This window comes from Bos indicus, chromosome 2, assembly GCF_029378745.1.
Source record: "Bos indicus isolate NIAB-ARS_2022 breed Sahiwal x Tharparkar chromosome 2, NIAB-ARS_B.indTharparkar_mat_pri_1.0, whole genome shotgun sequence".
Classification (NCBI taxonomy): domain Eukaryota; kingdom Metazoa; phylum Chordata; class Mammalia; order Artiodactyla; family Bovidae; genus Bos; species Bos indicus.
The window spans coordinates 72,626,643-72,647,324 of NC_091761.1; the positions used below are offsets into that span (position 1 = coordinate 72,626,643).

General features: G+C 50.7%; 1 protein-coding gene across 1 annotated transcript in view; it reads left to right on the forward strand.

Annotated features, from left to right (window-relative positions):
• Nucleotides 1–20,682, forward strand: part of GLI2 (GLI family zinc finger 2) — a 261,229-nt gene that overhangs the window by 190,650 nt on the left and 49,897 nt on the right. The window contains exon 3 of the mRNA XM_019974048.2: nt 7,292–7,397. Within this exon, the coding sequence (XP_019829607.2) occupies nt 7,292–7,397 (106 nt within the window). The remainder of the gene's footprint in view (nt 1–7,291; nt 7,398–20,682) is intronic.

The window sequence follows — 20,682 nt, forward strand, 5'->3', positions numbered from 1 at the left end:
AGGAAAGGAACATGATCTATTGGTCATGAATGGGGAATCCCAGGCAGAAATAGTGGGGGCCCCTTTCCTGGTCTCCAGAGCCATGCCTCCATCTCAGCTTCTCAGAGACTACTGGATCCCAGCAGTCCCCCTGACACGGCCCCAGCACTGGCCTTCTGCAAGTCACCCTAGAGCATGGTCAGCCTCCTGAGAGGGATGGGATCAAGCCCTGTCCTGGCCACTCTGAGATCATGTCCCTCCTGCCCAGTCCCACAGGCCGAGCTGAGATGCGTTCGTGCCTCATTGTAACTCAGCCCTGTGTCAGGCCAAGACCAAACCTCCTTCCAGAGGCTGCTGTCTGCACCCTCCCTCAGTCAGTGCCAGAGCTAGACAGCTCTTCTCGCAGAAGCCCCTTTCTTCCCTGGTCCCAAGCCTGGAGCCCATGTGATCTGAGCTCATTCCTTGCTGCAGTCTTGATGGGAATGACCACGTAACTGGACGGCATGCTGATCTCTAGGAATTAGACTGCCTAGAGGGCTGGGGTGTCCCCAGCACGCCTGGTCTCTCCTGGGAGATGGCTGCTTCCCCCTGGCTGGCCCCTCCTACTGTGTCTCTGAGCCCAGTCCTCCGGGCAGCGCCTCCCCATTGTAGCAACACATGACTTCATCCAAGGAGAATTCCTCCAGCTGCTGACCTGGCTGCCTGGTCATGTTTCCATGACCCAGTTTTCCCGATTCTTTGTCTAAATCCTCTGCTGACACCCCACCCCCACTGTCCCATCCTCTTAGGCAGTAACCCACCAGAGTCATTAGTAACAGGCATTAACTAGAGCTGGGCTTCCAGGGGAAGGTCCCCTTGGCCCTTTCTGGGCTCTGCTAACTCACAAAGCCAGATCCTTATACCAAGGACACTGCTGACACAAACGTGCCCTCACCCCTGGGACCACCAGCCAAGGAGCATTTAGCATTTAAACCTTAGTGCAAAAAAATCCTGGGGTTAAAAAAAAAAAAAAGCCATCATACCACCATCATCAGTTTCTCAAACTGTTGTTCTTTCTATGTAGGATCAAAAACACATGTGCTTTTTTTTTTTCAGAGGGGGCAGGGCAATCCATAGAAATTTTCCATCTTAGAGTTTCTTCCTCAGAAACTTAAAAAGAGAGCCATTTCTTTGAAATGGCATATGGTGTGTGTATGTGTGTGTGTGTGTTCCCTGCTCATGCCAGAAGGACATGATTTAGTTTGAATTTTTTTTTAGCTTAAAAAAAGAACTCACAATGAAAACAATGTGTGGATGGGTCTCATTCAATATGTTTCTGGAAGGCTGCCTTGTTCTTTGTGCGTTCGTGAGTTCCTTGGATGCTGCTGACGGCCTCTGGATGGCGTGCTCTCTCATAGAAGGTCCAAAGTGGGGCTGCCTCCTCCTCTGCCTGACAGAGGGGCCCTGGGCACAGCATTCCCGTCTGAATGTTTCCATCAGGGGCATGGGGCCAGCAGTGGTCCGTGCTGGTCTGTGAGGATCCTGAGTCCTCAGATGAGCCAGTGTCAAGCTTTATCCTCAGTTTATGTGCACAGCGAAGCTGATCCCAGAGGCAAATGTATAGTTGGGCTCAGGTGCCAGGGCCCAGGGCTGAGGGCTGAGTGGATTCAGCAGGGCCACTAGGTCAGTGAGTTGTACACAGAGGACCGTAAAGATGAAAGATGCAGGTGCAGAGCCTGCACCCAGCACCCACACCCCTCCCCCGCCCACATCTCCCCTGAAGACGCCCCTCCCCCACCTGTATCCCCCCCCTGAAGCTGCCCGTATCCCTCCTGAAGCCTTGGTGAGTCACCAGCTGGGACGAGCATGGCTCTTCCCTGGGGATGTGCAGGTGACACTTCACACAGCAGGGTTGTTCCTGTAGGAAGGAGCTTGGAGTTCATCAATCCCCATTGTACAGAAAGATAACATGAGACTCAGACTGGGGACTTAATGCTCCCAGTGTCCCAGGGCTACCTAGCGGCAGAATCAGTCTGGGGTTCCTGGCCGATGCATGCCCAGCCCCATGTGGCCTGGCTGTATCACGTGGTCTTCTGAAAGATTTCATCAGAGCACATGACTCCCTGCTCAGTACCCTAGGAAACTAAATCTGCCAGAAAAGAACCCCCAAGTCTTTTCTAGGGCCCATCCAGGCTTATAGGACCTCTTCTGTCTCTCCCAGCTCTATCCCTCTGCTCCAGCCCAGGTGGCCAGGTGCTGAGACCACCAAGCTCTTCTCCCCACCCACCACCCACCCACCAGGCCTTTGCAATGGCCATGCCCCTTGCCAGGCCCACCCTCTTCCCTGAGAGCCCTGACTTCCTTCCTCATGTCATCCGAGGCCCCTGTGTTCCCCTGCCCAGCTGGGTTTCCTTCTTAGCCTCATCACCCCTGGCATTATATCATCAGTGTACTTCTGGTTTGCTGTCTGCTTGTATCCTCTCCCAGGAAGCTCTACAGCTTTGTGGTAGCAGCAGTGTAGGTGGCTCGGTGATGCGCACCTCCCGGACCTGGAGCCGGGCTTTGACAAAGCCAGCCCTTGATACAAGCTGGATGAATGAATGAATGGATGGCTGTTGCTATGGTGATGGCCGCCTAGAAGTAGCCCCCTGATATGAATGGCCTGGGTGGTTCTCTGAGGGTGGGCAGAGGGGCCTGGACCGCAGGTCCCAGGTTGGACTCCTTGCTCTCTGCTGGCTTATGGGAGGCCCGCTGTCCATCCTGGGAGTTGCTGGATTGGAAGTGAGTGCTCAGAGGCCCTATGGTTGATGGTCAGCTTTGTGCAGAGGTCTCCGGGAAAGTACATGGGGCTGAGTGGGTAGATTCAGTGAAACCAGCAGTCAAACTAGTTAGTCTCCTAGAGTGGAGACACACCACTCTGAGCCTTGATGTTTTTTCCTGAAAAATGGGGATAAGGACAGGGTTGATGGTCGAACTAAGCAAGACACTGTAAGCAAAGCTGCATGAGGCCGCTGATGTCACTAAGAATGAGCATCTGGGCCCATTCCCTCATGACCCTGGTGGGGCCTGCTACGCTCAGCAGCTGGCCTACCCAACACCTTCCCCACCCTGACTAGAGGAACTTCTGACATGCATTCCCAGGCTTGTCCTGAGGATCCCAAGGGGGTGAGGCCAGAGCCCCTGCTGCCTGCTACTTCTATGGGTGTCAGCTGCCCGGGGGGCAGCAGGGCTGGGGGAATTCGTGCCTGGTGGCCCTGACTTGAGAACGAGGAAGCTGCTTTCCTTGGTAACCTCCACAGCCTGCACACCAGGACCTGGCAGAAAGGAGGGAGCAACCCCAGCTGCAGCAGGACCTGTGGGTGGGTGTCTCTTATGCCTCTGCTGGGAAGCCCCAGGCCCCTCCTCCGCCACCTTGTGCACGCGTGCATGCGCACACACAGAGCCTGGTCTTGTGCAGCTGGCACCTTGGTGCCACCTCCGTTTCATATTTGCCTGGTCAGCTACCATGAGCACTCCATTCCTGGAGTTTTCACAGCTCTATAGACCTGATGAAGTTGAATGAAACCTGAGAAGAGCACTGCTAGCTGGTGAGGTGGAGGGGAAGGTCTGGGCTCTCCTGGCATCAGGGGATCCCCTTCAACCTTGGCAGGCACAAGATCCGGGAGAAAGGAGCACCCCAAGGTGCTGGGAGGTTGGTCAGTGGAAAGAATAGGAATTCTGGGACAAATACAGCCTGGGCTCTCAGTCAAGACCCAGGAACTGATGTTTGCAAAGCACTGAGAGCAGGGCCTGGGGCTGTGTGAGCGTTTGTTAAATATGACACATCAACAAGGTGGGGACAGACAGACCCCAGGATCACTCTTGGACCCAGAGACTGCCTCCGAGTGTTCGTTGGAACTGGGCAGAGGGAAAAGCCTATGCCCAGCTGTCCCGGGCCTTGGATTCCCCTCCTGGCTCTATCATCTTTCAGCTCCACAACTTTGAGCTGAAATCGGCCTTGGTCTCCATTTCCTTATCTATGAAATGGGCACAGTGACACCTACCCTGGCTGTCTCGGGGAGCCTTTTGAATATGCAGGGAAACAGTCAGAAATAGACAAAAACAAACCATGTTTATTTTATTAGCAAATACTGTTATCTGATCTGCCTGGCTGTGTTTTAAGAAAATTTTAAAAAACATCATAAAGGCCCTTTCCTGCAGGTTTGGAAAGGTGAACACTGCTTCTCTGCTGACTCCCCTGGGGTTCAGAGAACCCCACTTTGCCTCCTAGGCTGTAAGCAGACCAGCACCAGCCTTCTGCCCTTCCGCCCTCCCCAGGGTCTGCAGTAAGCAGAGGAAGACTTGTCGCACACCCTAGGGCCAGTAAATGGTGTAGTCGTGGTTTGATTGCCTTTTTATACCGTTCATTGAGTTCTCATGGCAAGAATACTGGAGTGCTTTGCATTCCCTCCTCCAGTAGACCATGTTTTGTCAGAACTCTCTGCTGTGACCATGTTTTGTCAGAACTCTCTGCTGCATGTGTCAGAACGCATGGCTCATAGCTTCACTGGGTTTCACAAGTCCCTTTGCCATGACAAGACTGTGGTCCATGAAGGGGAATATTCCTTGCAACCCTGAATATTCATTGGAAGGGCTGATGCTGAAGCTGAAGCTCCAATACTTTGGCCACCTGATACAAAGTGCCGACTCACTGGCAGAGATCCTAATGCTGGGAAAGATGGAAGGCGAAAGAAGGGACAGCAGAAGATGAGATGGTTAGGTACATCACCGACTCCGTGGACTTGAACTTGTGCAAACTTCGGGAGAGAGTGGAGGACAGAGAAACCTGGTGTGCCGCAGTCCATGGGCTCGCAAAGAGGCAGACACAGCTTGGCAGCTGAACAACAACAACATGGTTTGATTATGGCCGTGGAGCTCCGAACATTAGTGATAATTGTCATCATCAATAGTACAGACAGGGTGCTTTTATGTGCACTGGCATCTCTCAGCAGGAGCATTTTATCTTCATGGCAGCCATACGGGTGGTTACTGTTACTTGTCTTCGGATTGGACACAGAGAGATGCAGAGAGGTAACGGAGTTTGCCCAAAACCAGGAGTTGGTGAGCAGCAGCTGGTCTCCGGGTCTCTGACTCCCAGAGGCTGTCCGCTCCTCCTGTCACTGTTTTCAGAGTCACAGCTGCATGCCCAGCCTCACCTCCTCAGAGGACAGGGCATGATGGGAGAAGAGGTTGGTCGTTTCCGCAATCAGCAGCCCCAAAAGGGAGCGCCCAGCCACAGGGATGGGGCAGTGTGCTGGCATCATGTTCCCTTGGCGCCCAAGATTTGTGGAGTCTGGGTTTGGCAAATTGATTCAATCAGGGTGAGAAGATTTGCTTTCTTTATCCCCAGCCCCCGTGGAGGGTGTCAGGATTGTAGAATTAGGAAGATACAATTAAATACATGAAAGTTAAGGTTAAATGTCAGGAGAAAAGTTTACTCTTCTTAAGAATTCATAAGCGATGAACCCAAGTGTCCATCAGCGAATGAATGTGTAGTCCAGATGTGGTGGTATATCTATGCAGTGAATATTAACCAGCCTTAAAAAAGGAAGTTCTCCCACTCAGCCCTAAGAAGAATGAAATCATGCCGTTCGCAACAACATGGGTGGACCTAGAGACTGTTATACTAAGTGAAGTAAATTAGAGAATGACGAATACCAGATGATATCACTTGTATGTAGAATCTAAAAAAATTAATACAAACGAACCTATTTACAAAACAGAAATAGACTCATAGAAGTAGAGAACAGATTTGTGGTTGCCGAGGGGGAGGGAGGTAGGGGAAGGGTAGATTGGGAGTTTGACATGAGCAGGTGCAAACTAGTATATAGAGAATGGATAAACAAGGTCCTACTGTACAGGGAACTGCAGTCCATACCCTGTGATAAACCTTCATGGGAAAGAATATGACAAAGAATATATATATGTATAACTGAGTCACTTTGGTGTACAGCAGAAATGAACACAATTTCAAGTCAACTCTACTTTAGTAAAATATATTTTTTAAAAAAAGAAAATTTGGGCACAAGCCACAGTGGATGAACCTTGGGGACATTATGCTGAGTGAAGTCAGCCAATCACAAGACAAGAGACACTGTGATTCTGCTCATAGGAGGTCCCTAAAGGAGAATGGTGATTGCCTGGGGGAGGGGGAGCTGGTGTTGAATGTGGAGAAAGTTTCAGTCTGAGACGATGGAAAGAATTCTGGTGATGCATGGTGGAGGCACACTCAATTGTGCGCTTATAGATGGTTAACATGGTAAATTTTCTGTTACATGTATTTTACCACAATCAGAAAAGATTTCGTGGTGTTTCCAGTACTAGGATCCGCTTGGACAAAACCCACAGCATTATCTGTGTGTCTTTATCACCTCAAGTCTGACAGTCAGCTGACCTGTGCACATGGAAAACAGACCCACCTGACTTCTTTAAACTCTTGGGTAATTTAGACTCAACACTCATCCTCTTTGGCCCATGGCTCTCAGCCTGAGTGAGAGCTGACTGAGAAATCTTAGCCCTTTCCCAGTCTCACTACTTTTTAAAGAGCCTTGTTTTCTTAAGGCCTATAATTATGTTTGCCTCCAGGGTACCCAGGAATTTTCTTTTTTTAATAAGCAAAGAGCATCCTACAATTATCATGATGATTTGTGGAGGGCAGGCCAAGTGCAGACAGGAGGCTGACGCACTCTGGAAGCTGGGTCTCACGTGTTGGCATTGGCATCCCGGGGGCCAGAGCACTTGGGGTCTGTAATTAATATTAAGAGCTGGAGAATTAACAGACCCACAAAGGTGTCCACTGTGGCTGCCAACGGGACGGGGCGGGCGGCTCAGTGGGATTGGCCTGACGGAGGCTGGCCGCAGCCAGGAGCGGTCCTGCCTCCGCAGCCGGTTCTAGGTAAACACCTCCGCCTGGGTGACTGAGAGCCCGGATGCCCTGACCTGGGGCTGCCGGAGCCACATCCAGCCAAGGCTGGGATGCGCAGAAGCCTGTCGGCGCTGTCAGCCCTGATTTGCGGCCAAGTCTGTCATCTCCCTGAGTTCAAAGAGCGCTTAGCTGCTTGTCTTTGTCAAGAGCGCGGTTGGGGATCTTTTATGTGAAAGATGTAGGGTTCTCGGGCTGACTTTGATTATTTATTCATCCCCCTTCGTGGGTGTGTGATAGCTGGGCACCCCGGAGCCCCCCTGTCCTGACCGTTCTTGCTCTGAAATTCATCGAGCTTTAAAGCCCTTTGAAAATTGCTTTTTGAGGGAGGGGAAAAGTTTCTGAAGTCCTGTTTCTCTCTGCCCTCCGCAGTGCCGCCGCATCTCCTGCCACCGTTCCACGCCCCCTTCCCGATTGACATGCGACACCAGGAGGGACGGTACCATTACGAGCCTCACTCTGTCCCCGGCGTGCACGGGTAAGTTCCACCCACCGCCCGGCCTCAGTCTCTCTGCTCCCCAGTGGACTTTGCCCACCTGTGTCACCTAGGCGAGCACTGACCCCGTGTGAAGGGGGCTGTCGTGTGAACCCCAGCTCTCCTCTGGTTTCCTGAGAGGGAAGTGCACCCACCTCCCACATCACAGCTTCCAGGGTTGCAGGGGGGCCCTTGTGTCCAACAGCACCCTGAGACTCTTCCCCATCTAGGCAGCGAGGACATTCTGCAGGCCAATGTCCCCATATTAATACCGTGACTCTGGATAGATGTTGTTCCAACATAATCATTCAGAGCACCCCACCCTTTTCACGCCCTCAAGTATCCCAGTTCAGACAGTGAATTATAGAGTCTCCCTACTGATAAGGACAAGTTCAAAGTTATACTTTGGGGCCTCTCCTGCTCCCTGCTTTGAGACCACCACCACCCGCCGCCACCCCTCACCCCTTCCCAGTGAAGGAGCTCATCCCCTGTGTCTCTCTCTTTATTCTTGCTTCTGTCCCTCTTCACTCCCACCTTCGGGCTCACAGCCCATAGCCGATGTCTCTCTTCTTGGTTTTAATGACTCCAAGACCTGAGCCCTTGCTACAATGTCCCTTTTGCTTCTAGAAAAGAGACTAAATCCTCTGCCCCACCTGCTGTATCTCTGCTGTGCCTCTTGACCAGACATCTCCCATTCCATGCCAAGCTGCCATTTATGGTTCCAGCCGCCATGTACCTGGGTCTCAACCCCTGCTGCCCAGCCGCCTGGAATGGCCCCTTCTGCAGACCCCTGAAGCCTTGGCTCAGGACCCACCTTCTCTGGGAAGCCCACCCTGAGTGGGGGCACTCCCCCGGATTCCCACCACCCTGTAACACTGGAATGAGCTGTTTTTACACTGCCTCCAGCGGACTCTGGGCTTTGCTCTGATTCCCGCCTTGACGATGGCTGACATGTGTGTAATAAGTTCACAATCAATGTTTGCTGAGCAGACTTTCCACCTCCACACTTTCCACCTGCTGAAGACAGACCCTGCCACCTCTCCCAGCTCCCGCTGGAATAAAGTCAGTCAAAACTTGCTGACCCCTCTCTGTATTCAAAATTCTATGCCCGAGCAGGGGGCAGGTAACTTCTACACTCACTGCTCACCCCAGACAGAGCAAATCTGGGACTTCTGTTTGCTTTTTAAAGATATTTTGTATTCTGGAATAATCTCAGACATTTAAAAATAAGTTGCAAAAATATACAAAGATTTCCTGTATATCCTCACCCTATTCCTCAGACATTCATATCTTACATTACCAAAGACTGGTTCAGTGTTATTAACTAACTCATAAATCTTGTTTAAATTTCATCAGTTGCCTGTGGATATCCTTTTTTCCTCTGTTCAGGATTCAGCCCTTACATTTAGTTGTCATAACTCCTTAGTCATCTTTACCCCAGGACATGGCTCAGTCTCTTTTGCCTTTCATGACCTTGACACATTTTTTCTCTTTTTCCATTATGGCTTATCAATTGAATATAGTTCCCTGTGTAATACAGTAGGACCTTGTTGTCTATCCATCTGTATGTAATAGTTTGCATCTGCTAATCCCAGACTTCCAGTCCTTCCCTTCTCCATCCTCCCTCTCTGTTCTCTATAACTGAGCCTGTGTCTGTGTCATAGAAATGTAATATTTTAGATCCTTCATATAAGCAATATCATGCTATTTGTCTTTCTCTGTATGACTTACTTCACTTAGTATGATAATCTCTAGGTTCATCCATGTTGCTGCAGACGGTATTATTTCATTCTTTTTTATGACTGAGTTATATACCATGGTGTATATGTAACACATCTTTATCCATTCATTTGCCATTTAGGTTACTTCCATGTCTTGGCTATTGTGAACAGCACTGCTATGAACATAGGACTGCTTGTATCTTTTTATATTTGAATTTTGTCTAGGTATTTACCCAGGACATACATACCCTGGATTGCTAGATCATGTGTCAACTCTGTTTTCAGTTTGTTGAGGAACCTCCACTATTCTTCTTCATAGTGGCTGTACCAGTTTACACATGACCTTGACACTTGAAGAGGAAAGGCCACTTAATGTATAGAATGTGCTCAATTTGTGTTTGCCTGATGTTGCCTCCTGATAAATTCAGATGGTGCATTGCAGGGATACTGCCATGGAAATGCTGCTCTCCAATCCTCGAACATCATGTCCAGGGCCCATGATGGCCATACTTCTCATCCCTGGAAATCCTGACTTTGATTATTTGCTTACAGTGAGGTGTGCTGGGTTTCTCCACTTTAAAGCTGGTCCCTTTGTAATTGCAAGTCTCTTGTGGAACAGTACTTGGATAATACGTAAATTCCTATTTCTCACAATATTTTCAGCCACTCACTTAAACATCCATTGATGATTCTTGCCAAAAACAGTAACTACTATTATTTGCCAAGTGGTGATTTTCTATTTCTGTGATTCTTTCCACATTTATCGATTAGAATTCTACTGTAAGGAAGACCTGTCTGTTCTCCCCCATTTCTCTATTTATTTGATCACTTTTGTATCAAATCAATGTGTGGATATTTGTGTTCTTCCAAGAGTTCTACTCCATTGCTATCACTATTCATTTTGTTGTTCAAATTGTTCCAGGTTTGCCCATTGGGAGTCCCTTCAGGTTGTCCCCTTTGATGTGTTTGGATCTTTGCGTTTTACCTCGGTGCCCGCAGCTGGTGCTTGCTTGACTAGGACCTGCCCTGGGCAGGCTTGTATCCCCCTGGTGGATGGTGGGGCCATTTCAGCCCTCTGCCCACAGCTCAGGCAGCTTCTGGAAGATGTGTCCTATTAGAGCTGGTGGATCACTGCAGAGTGGCTCAGCTGGTGGCAGCTAAGAATCCTCTATCAGGGGAGCTGAATCCCTTTTCAGAAGGGGGTTGAAATGGCTGTTTTTCTGTTCTTGGAAACTGTCGAGCTGATTCCATGATACAGATCCTGGGCTTGGCAGGCCTACAATGAAGTGCTCCCGGCAAGGAGCCCCATGCTGGTCATAGACCAGGGCAAGGCTGAGAGCTCCCTGGGGGAGCGTGCAGGCAGGCATACATGTGTCACTGTGCCGGGGAACATCCAGGCACCCATGGCCCCACATACCTAGGGACAGTGATAGAGATAGAAGAATACCTCACTATTAACAATTGCCGTTTCTCAAAGTAACCAACCTTTGGACAAGCTCTGCCTATAAACAATTCATGTGTTCATCTTACTTAATCCTCTTAACCCTATAAGGTGTGTGTCTTGTGTCGGCCCCATTTTACAGATGAAGGAACTGAGGCAGCACAGAGTGGTTAAATAATTCATCATTAGGGCCCCGCCCCCCAACTTAGGGAGTGAAAGAGTTAGGAACCTAATTATGGCCCTCGGCCCAGACACCGGCTTCTCCCTTGGGAGCATGTGTATGACCACAGGTCCCCTGTGTGTGTCCACACAATTCCTTCTTGGAAGCTTATATAACCCTTTAGCAGGACACTGCCCCCCGAATTCAGTGGTTCCCCAAACCTCTGGACCAGCAGCATAAGCCTGCTAGGAATGCAGGGTCTCAGGCTTGGGCCCAGACCTGCTGAGTCAGAGGCTCTAGGATGGGCCCACCATTTGTGTTTAACACACATTACAGGTTTGAGATGCTCTGTCTGCAGGCAGGAACTTGTCACTGAATCAGGGGGCCCTTCAAACTGTTAGTCCCTGGCTTAATGGAGAGCTGTGGTTGAGAGGTAGTCCCTGAGCCTTCTCCAGACTTTGTCATCCCCTAGGTCAGGGCTGGACACAGGTCATGTCCCCCTTCTGGGCCTGCTTCTCTCCTGGCCAGTTAGGAGAAGTAAGTCTTCTGGGCCTAAAATCAAGGTGTTAGCAGGGCTGGTTTCCTTCTGGAACCTTCCAGCTCCAGGAGAGCATCCATTTCCTTGAGTTTTCTAGCTTCTGGAGGCTGCCTCCATGCCCATGATCCCTGCCTCTCGCCACATTGCCTTTATGTCCCCTGCTTCTTTTCTCACATTGCCTTCTTTCTCATCTGCAGTAGTTTTCTTCCTCTGCCACTCTTAGAAGGATGCCAGTGATGCTTTTAGTGTGAAATCCAGGATCATCTTCCGGTCTCAGGAACCTTAACTCAAATACATCTGCAAAGCCCCTTTTCCCACAGAAGGTGACATTCATGGGTTCCAAGGATTAGGACACAGACATCTCTGGGTGTCACCATTCAGCTCGTTTGTGCTCATAAAGTTTCAGTGGTGAAGCCTGGCATCACCCAGTAGAAGACAGTAAAGGGTGTCAATCATTTGTGCAGGGCCTACTAGGGCCAAGATCTGTACTGGAGCCTGGTTGGGCTGTATTAGTTGAGCTTCCTGATTGCCTGTGAAATGAGGTTATAATCTGCATCCTGTGGATGCAGACACTGAGGTTCAGAGAGGTGCACTGATTTTCACATGTCATCCGTGCAAGGTGGACCTGTTTGCTTCCCCTCAAGGGTTGAGGAGCCCACCTGCCCCTCAAAGCCCACCTCCTGCTAGGGTGGGCTCCGAGTGGCTACACACTATCCTGGTTCCTTCCCCCCAGGCCACAGGAGGAATACAGCCATTGGGCCCTGGGAAGCCCACCCCTTCATCCCCCGAGTGGGTGCCCCAGGTGGGAAACAGGATAAAGCCTAGAAGAAAAAATGGGCCCCCTGGCTGTGACTTTTCTGTGATCAATGTGGTCTGATCCTGTGGAGCACGCCATCCACCAAGCCCGTGCTGTAGCCACTCCTCCTCATCGTTGCCAAGTGCATCTAATTACACAAACATTGTGCAGCAAATGAGTTGCAGTGTCATCTCCCGTCCCACCTTCAGAGCCTCTGCAGCTGCTGGCACCCAAGGCCGCTGCCCATTGGCTCTCTTGGCCGCGGTGGGCATGGCTCCAGGGGGAGCGCCCCACCACTGGCCCCTCACCCTGCTACCTGGGCTTGAACCCAGGACTGAACGCACCAGCTTTGGGAGGTAACCATCTAATCAATCTGAACAGATAAACCCCAGTTTTCTCATCTATAAAAGTGCATGATAATAGTAACTATCCCATTGACTGAGTTATTTGAAAAATTAAATAGGGTAATACAAATAGCGTATTTGGAACTGTGTGGAAACTTGCCGTGGACACATTGTGATTGCTGTTGTTATTTCTGTTGGCCTATTAGAGAGGGGTTCATTGTGGCAGAGGTAAGCCATGGCGTGACCTTGGAAGGGGATGCTGTCTGGGGGCTGTACCATGGGGAGGTGGGAAATGGGGCTGAAGAGGAACTGCTGGGGATGGAGGGAGGAGGGGTCTTCTCCCACCACCCCCTACCCTCCCCAGTTGAGGAATTTGGACTATTTCCTTTTGGTGACCAGGAGCAGGAGGGAGTGGTCTGATTCATTTTCAGGGTAATTGTAGGAGCTGCTAGAGGATGGGCAGAAGAAATGGGAGACCATAGGAAGGAGATGGGCTATAGCAATCACTGTGGTCAGACAGAGGAGGAGACTGGCCAGGGTTGGCCGCACACCTCCCCAAGCAGGCAGCTACTCGTGGGAGGGGTAGGCAGTGGGTCTAGAGTGTGAAATCCACTCAGCACCACCCAACTGCACAGCTTCCTCATAGATAGCCATCCCACTTCCCAGCTCTCTCCAGACCCACCTTCCAGTCCCCTGGAGGTGCAAACCCACCACAGGCCTTGCACAGTTTATGAATGCTTAGGTGGTTCCTGAAGAGTAAATGGTCAGGACTGCTGATGCAGCCCCCGTCACCTGTGTAAACCACGGGTGATGGGGAGGCAGATGGATGGGAGGGTGTGTTTGCTGGTCAGGTGTGGTTCTTCTGTGACACCCCCACCCCACCATGGGCACGGGCTCCTGAGAATCCGAGAGTCCATTCTCAAGGGCAGGAGAGAAGGTCCTGTAGTCTCTCCATCACCTGGTGACTACTAGCAGGAAACAGGAGCTCTGTGGATGTCCTCCACCCCTGCCCCTTGGAACTAGGCTCAGCAGGTCACGTGGAGAACCAAGGCTGAGGTGGGGCACAGTGGGGCCCTCAGCTGGAGCCCCCACCTTCTCGGTGTGCATGGGAGTGGGGACTGCCTTGGGCCCAGATTCACTCACATGCTTGCAGAAAGGGCAGAAGCTCATATTCCTGGTGCAGGGGCTGGGTGGATTCTCAACTCGCCATGCTGTTTGTAGGGTCCTTACCATCCCAGTCCTGCCCTAGGGCTTCGTAGAGGACCAGTTCCAGCTGCTTGCAGCCCAGAAGGGCTAGAGAGACTAGCTCATGGAGCAGTTCTCATACTTGGCTGTAAATCTGAACTAGGATGTGTCTTAAAGATGCACATTCCTAGCCAGTGATCCCAGAGTGGTTGTGCAGAGTCATAGAGGTAGCAAGCATTTAGGCCTTTTCCCTCCGTGCTAACAACTCTGCGATAGGGGTGTTAAATATGCCCTGCTTCCTTTTCATCACCTTCTCACAGAAGCCCACAAGATGACCTGAATCTCTCCATATTCTCAGCCTGCAGAAGGAGATGTACATACAGGGACAAGAGAGGGAGGGAAGGAAAGGGGACAGACATAGCATCTCAACCGTAGGGAGGACAGTCGCCTCCATTCTCCACTCACCGGGCTCCATACCTGACCTCTGACATCCATGACCTCAGTACCTGCCTGGACTCCGGACCACCACTAATTGCTCCCCTGCATCAGCTGATCCTGAGCTGTGATTGGTGGACGATACTCCAGCAGTCCCAACCCAGGCCACGCTGCACAGAGAAGGAGCAGGGGGTAGGGTGGGGTTGTTGCTAAAGACAGGTGGCTCTGGGGCTTAGCCATCAGTTCATGGAAAGGCCACACGCTGACCCAGGTCCTGTCAGGAAAGAACAGGAATATCAGCTGGTGGGTGTGAGGGCTTCCACCTTCCACTACCCTCTGAATACTCTGTCACGTGTGCCAGTTGCCCAGCACCCACTGAGAGCCATCCAGGGTGTCTGAACCCTACCTCTTCCTGGTGACTGCACATGAATACAAATGGTCATCCCCACTTCTCTCAAGAAAGTAGTTTCTAGGCTGTTGCTGGCTGAGCTCATGAACCGTCAGGTCTGGATGGATCTGAAGATGGAGTTTTCCAAAGTCAGTGTTCCATCAAGATGGCATGCTCATAGCTTGATAAACACACAGCTGGCCTGGCTCGCAACTGACCTGCATTGTCCTGGGCCTCTAACAGCTCTGTTCTCAGCCAGCCACCGAGGGGAGCAGAAAGATATGTGGAAATTTTCTTGATTCTTGGCCCACACGCCAGGTTCACATTCAGAGGGGAACGGGCTTTATTTGTGTTTCAAGAAGAGCATTCTCTGCCCTCAGCAATCATGCATGCTTCTGTTGAGTGCGATGGGACAGAGGAAGAGATGTCTGAAGGGCATGTCTACCTGGCTCCTGGGCCAAGATGCTGGGTGGGCCCAGGGTTGCCCACCAGGGAAGGGCCTTGTCTTCCTTCATGTCAGTCGACACTGCCCTTCCTTCTCCAGGGAGTGCTCCTTAAAAGCTGTAAGGCTGACCACTTCTTCAGAGGAACTGCCCAGCAAGTGAACGTGGAACCTAGAAAACCCCTGGGACAAGGCAGTTTGTAGGGCAGCTCCCCCTCCTCCCATGGCTGTCTGAGAGTTGAGTGACAGGTTGATGTGGAACCTTGCCTCCTGGGGATGGGTGTGGCCCTTAAAGAGCCCTCAAGGCAGGTCCTTTCCTCTCTCTGGGCGGCAGGATGCTGGGCTCAGACTAACTGAGATGCAGTCACAGCAGCTTATGTCCAGCCCTCTGGATTATGTCATCTGCATAGCTCAGTCAGTAAAGCATCTGCCTGCAATGCAGCAGCCCTGCCTGGGTGGAAAAGATTCCTCTGGAGAAGGAAATGGCAACCTATTCCAGTATTCTTGCCTGGAGAATCCCATAGACAGAGGAGCCTGGCGAGGCTACAATCCGTGGGGTCGTGAGAGTTGGACACGACTTAGTGACTAAACCATCACAAACCCTCATCAGTACCACTTGAGCATCTTCACACCTGCTGGATACATGGGGTAAACTGAGGCATGACAATGTTGGCTGCTGTCCCCAGGGACGTTCTAGTAAGTAGCACAGCAGGGACTGGAACCCGGACAGTTTGACTCTAGAGGGCTCCTCTTTGCCCCAGTCCCTCTGTGGAAGTCCCTCACGCTTAGAGAGCTTCAGATCCCCAGCTCCAGGAACGTGCTCAGCAGCATGGGACAGACAGCTCATTTATAATGGAATCTGCCTGTAAAAGTTTAATGAGGAGCGTGTCTGATAAGGCAGCCTGCTCTTTGATCTCTGCTGAATGCCGGCCCTCGCAGAGGAGTTGTTGCCTGACTCTGGGCTTTGCGGAGAGCCGTGTGGTCAGCTGAGGGCAGGAGGGGCCCCAAGAGTGAAGCAAATCTTGATGTACAGAAATGAGGTGGGTCTGCAGCAGGGGAGGGTATGCAGAGCTGGCATGGGGAAGAGTTCCCCCAGGGAAAAGGTCCTGCCGGGTGGAGAGGTGATCTTTCTCATTTCTCTCCTGACCCACTGGGCCCCCATCATCTTGGGCTGTTCCCATCCTACACCCCCAGGGTGTAGGCAGTACAGCGTGAGGCCAGAGTTCAAATCCTATGCCGTCTATGTACCCTTTACATTCTTGGGCTGGCTGCGTAACCTCTAGAGCCTTGGTTTCCCCATCTCTAAAACAGAGACAAAACAATCCCCTTCATGGGGTGCTTGTGAGAATTAGGTGAGTGAGTAGTGTGAAACAGAGAACAGGTCCTGGTACCTGGTGGTTACTGGATAATGGCTTGCTCTTTTCACTCTCCTGTTGACACCAGAAGGAAACCCATGTTTTGTTCCAGGCAATCTGCTGGGTGCTGGGCAGATTATGTTCTGTCCAGTCTTCTCAAATGCCCTGTGAATTGCATGATAATTCTTCCCCATTCACAGAGCAGAAAATTTGAGGTTTCCAGAATTTAAGGGCTTCCCAAGATCACTCAGCCAGAAAGTGAGATCTAACCCTCAAGCCTGAGATCTTCTTTCTGCTGTGATTATTTTCAGGGAGGAAGGGGCATCTCATTGTAGGTCTTAGGGCTATGGTGTGTTATCTGTGCTATAATCAATCCAAAGGAATTAATCACTAACAGTAAAATCTCAGGTGTTGGTGGACAGATTGGCCTTTGACCTGGGGGTTCTTTTTCCACTGCTTGTGTCCATGTCGTTCACTCTGGGTGAAGGCTGATGCCAGTGCCCAGAATGCATCCATTTATTGAGCTTAATTCTTTCCTGCTGGATTTATCTGTGTCCCAAGGGCGATCACTCAGGGTCACTCCTGCCAGCCTTAGTCCACATCTGTTGAGGGAATCTGTGAGCAGTGAACTGCCCCTGAGTCCTGTTGCAGCTGCTCTCCAAGCCTTCATTACTGCAGCCAGCATTGCTGCATCAATGATGTGCTCTGGGACCCATGGAGAAGTGTATCTGGCACTGTGGGAGCCCATTCTTTCGTCTTCCCCTTCCAGGAGCTGCACTCCTGACATGTGGACTTAACCTGTCCTGCCCAAGCAGAGCGGCGTTTAGTTGTTGCTTCCCTCAGTGGGGAATTTCTCAGCACCTTTTCATTTGATGACACTCACCTACTGCCTTCAATGTGCTAGCCTTGCACCGGGCATGAGGGATGTGGCCCAAGGAGATGCAATCTTGGTACCCACAGATGGCTCCTGGCCTGGGAGGGGGAGGTAGGGCAGTTACAGGGTGATGTGCTTGGGTGGGGTGGTAGGGGAAACGGGGAACCCAGAGCACCAGGAAGCCAAGAGTGGCAAGCATTTATCAGCAGGAAGGCACAGAGGCTTGTCTCTGCCCGCATGACTTCTGGCCCCAGCCTGCTGGGGTGTGGGGGGAGCTCCCAGCCTTTCTGGAGTTGCCCTTGTCCTGATGAGGGGCCTCGACTCCCAGGCCCTTTTCAAAGCACATACTAATGCATTCGGAAGCTTGGTAAAAATTGGCAGCACACCCACCTCTAAGAAGACAAGATGTCTTATCTAAACTATTTGGGATTATCCATTTAGCTTTGACAAGCAGCCAGGAAAGGAAATTCCACATACCCCTTTGGCTGGCCCAGGCCAGAGTCGAAGAATTCTCACTGGAGAGGAGATCCCCTCTATGTAGCCCACCCTCCACCCAGGCCTTTTCTCCTTGCTTAAACCCAGACTCCAGGAAAGCCTAACAAAGCCCCTCTCCCAACCCCGAGACCGAGTGTCTCACTCCCACCCATAGCTCCCCTTCCAGCCCCCTGCATTTGCCCTGTGATGAGACCATCCCCATAAAGCCATGACTTTCTGGAAGGTTCTACTCAGCTGTGCTCAGTCAAGGGTGACTTGTCTTACAGAAGCAGGATCCACATACCTAGAGCTGTCCCACATCTTAGGTACCTTGTGCTGTGCTTAGTTGCTCAGTCGTGTTCGACTCTTTGTGACCCCATAGACTGCAGCCCACCAGGCTAGTCTGTCCATAGGGATTCTCCAGGCAAGAATACTGGAGTGGGTTGCCATGCCCTCCTCCAGGGGATCTTTCCAACCCAGGGATCAAACCCAGGTCTCCCACATTGCAGGCAGATTGTTTACTGACTGAGCCATCAAGGAAGCCCAAGAATACTAGAGTGGGTAGCCTATCCCTTCTCCAGGGGATCTTCCCGACCCAGGAATTGAACCAGGGTCTCCTGCTTTGCAGGTGGATTCTTGATCAGCTGAGCTACCAGGGAAGCCCCCAGGTACCTTGTAGGGGGGTGCTAATCCAGTTGCCTCCCAAAACATGTGGATGGAATCCATCACCTCTCTGTCCCCCACCCAGCTCAGCCTGCACATATCAACAAGTGATCAGTTTGCTAGGGAAAAAAGCCTCCTTGATACTCCCCTCTTGTTTTTTCTGCTTTGGGGGTTTGGAAGTTTGAAAACGCTGATAACCTTCCCATCCTTCTGCTCTGATGAAAAGAAAATGTGATAAAGGGTGAGTGATTGAATTAAGCCCGGTTGTTTGTGTGGCTAGGTCTTAACCAAATCCATCTGTATGGCCTCCTTTGTAGGCGCAATTTTATAACCTAATTTCCCTACCCAAACATCGGTGTTTACTTAGCAAGAAATCTGCTCTTTGTCAGCTGAACACAGTGATTTCTTTATTATGGGTCTGCCCTGCGTAGGGAGTGACAGCTGAGAGCTGGCGCTCAGCTAGGTCTGGTGGAGCATGTGGGTCTCTACAGGGTGAGCGGAATGTCTGAAGGATTACATGTATACACAGATGTCTGTCTGTCACAGAGCAGGGTTAGGGTGAGGCTTAGCTGAGTCTGGCCAGGAGGGAACCTGGCAGCAGACAGATGGAGTGGCCAAGATGAGCCCACCAAGTAACCCTGAAGGCAACCACTGGACCTTTCAGCAGCCCTCACAGATTCTCCATGACCGCCCTGTGGTCTCTCCACTCCCCAACCCAGAACTTCCGTCCACTCAGCCAGCTTCTACCCAGCCACCTTTTTAAAAAGTTGGTCTTATTACTTTGAAGACGTACAGGAAAATAGCAGAAGCATGGTTATGATGTAAAGAGTAACAATACGCATTGGTTCCCTGCCCTGCCCAAGGATGGGGGATGTGCTGGCATCCTCGGGACGCTGTGTGCCCCTCCAGGGTCCTCCTTGGAGCTCCCTGTATCTTGGAGTTATCACCTTCCTGCATCTGTAACAGTTCTACATGGTGTCTGCTGTTCAGTTGTTGAGTTGCATCTGATTCTGCAACCCCATGGACTGCACCACGTCAGGCTCCTCTGTCTTCCATATCTCCCGAAGTTTGCTCAAATTCATGTCCATTGAGACCTGGTGTCTGACTCTCCTAATAATACATTGTTTGGTTTTGCTCTGTGTGCTTTATATAAATAGAATTGTTGCAGATGGATTCTTGGGAAATCTGATTTCACAGGTCACAGAATGTTCCAGAGAGTCATCGCATTGATGCATGTGCTCTGAATTTGTGAATTCTCACTGCTCTGAAGCAATCTGGCCTGACAGGCACCTGAGATGCATCTGTTCTTTTGCTATCTTGAACATCATTGCAGTGAATGCTCTAACACTGATCTCCGGGGCTCGAGTACTGCCCGTTCTTTAGAATAAATGTGTGTCTGAGAATGAAATTGCTAAGTCACAGGGTATTCATGTGTTAACCCTCCTAGATGTTGCCAGACGTTTTTCCGAGCCACTCCCACCAGCGAGGTTCAAGGACTCAGCCTGTTCCACATCCTTGTTCCCAGGGTGATGTCATACACATTTTAATTTTTGCCAAAACGGCATCTCCTATGATTCGATTTTTCCATTTCCTTTGTCACTAATGAAGCTGAATACATCCTTTCATATGTTTGTGAAGTGAACTGAAGTCGCTCAGTCGTGTCCGACTCTTTGCGACCCCATGGACACCAGGCTTCTCCATCCATGGGATTTTCTAGGCAAGAGTACTGGAGTGGGTTGCCATTTCCTTCTCCAGGGAATCTTCCCGACCCAGGGATCGAACCTAGGTCTCCTGCGTTGTAGACAGACGCTTTACCGTCTGAGCCACCGTTTGCCAATAATATTTCCTTCTCATGAAATGCCTGTTCAGTTCTTTTGCCCATTATTCTACGGAGTTGTCTTTTTCCTACTCATCTCACTAAGCTTTTTATATATTAAGGCTACTCATTTTGTGGTTGATTACCTGTGTTGCAAATATCTTCTTCCAGCCTGTGCCTGGTCTCTCTGCTCCTGTAATGAAGCATCTGGGTGAAGGGACATTCCTATTATAACCTGGCACAGCTTACTGACCCTTCCTTCATGAGTTTCCCCACATGCTCTCTCACAACCCAGCTGTCTGATCTGAGCTTCAGCCCCTGGACTTTGCTAACTGTTTCCTGATTTGACCCACCTTTTTTTTCAACTCTTCTATCACAGAACACCAGGCCTGCACCACTCACTGACTCCTTTCCATTCCCCTGTGAGAGTTGAGGCCCAACTCAGATGCCACCTCCTACAGGAAGCCTTCTCACATTACCCCAGAAGAGTGAATGAAACCTTTCCTTCCCACCCCTCTTTTGGCTGTAGCACCTTGTGTACTGTTTGTGGGCTACAGTGTCCACACTCCCTCCCTAATCCCAGAGGTCCCAGCATGGTGATTGTTTTTTATTGAAGAATAGTTGATTTACAATATTGTGTTAGTTTCAAGTATAGA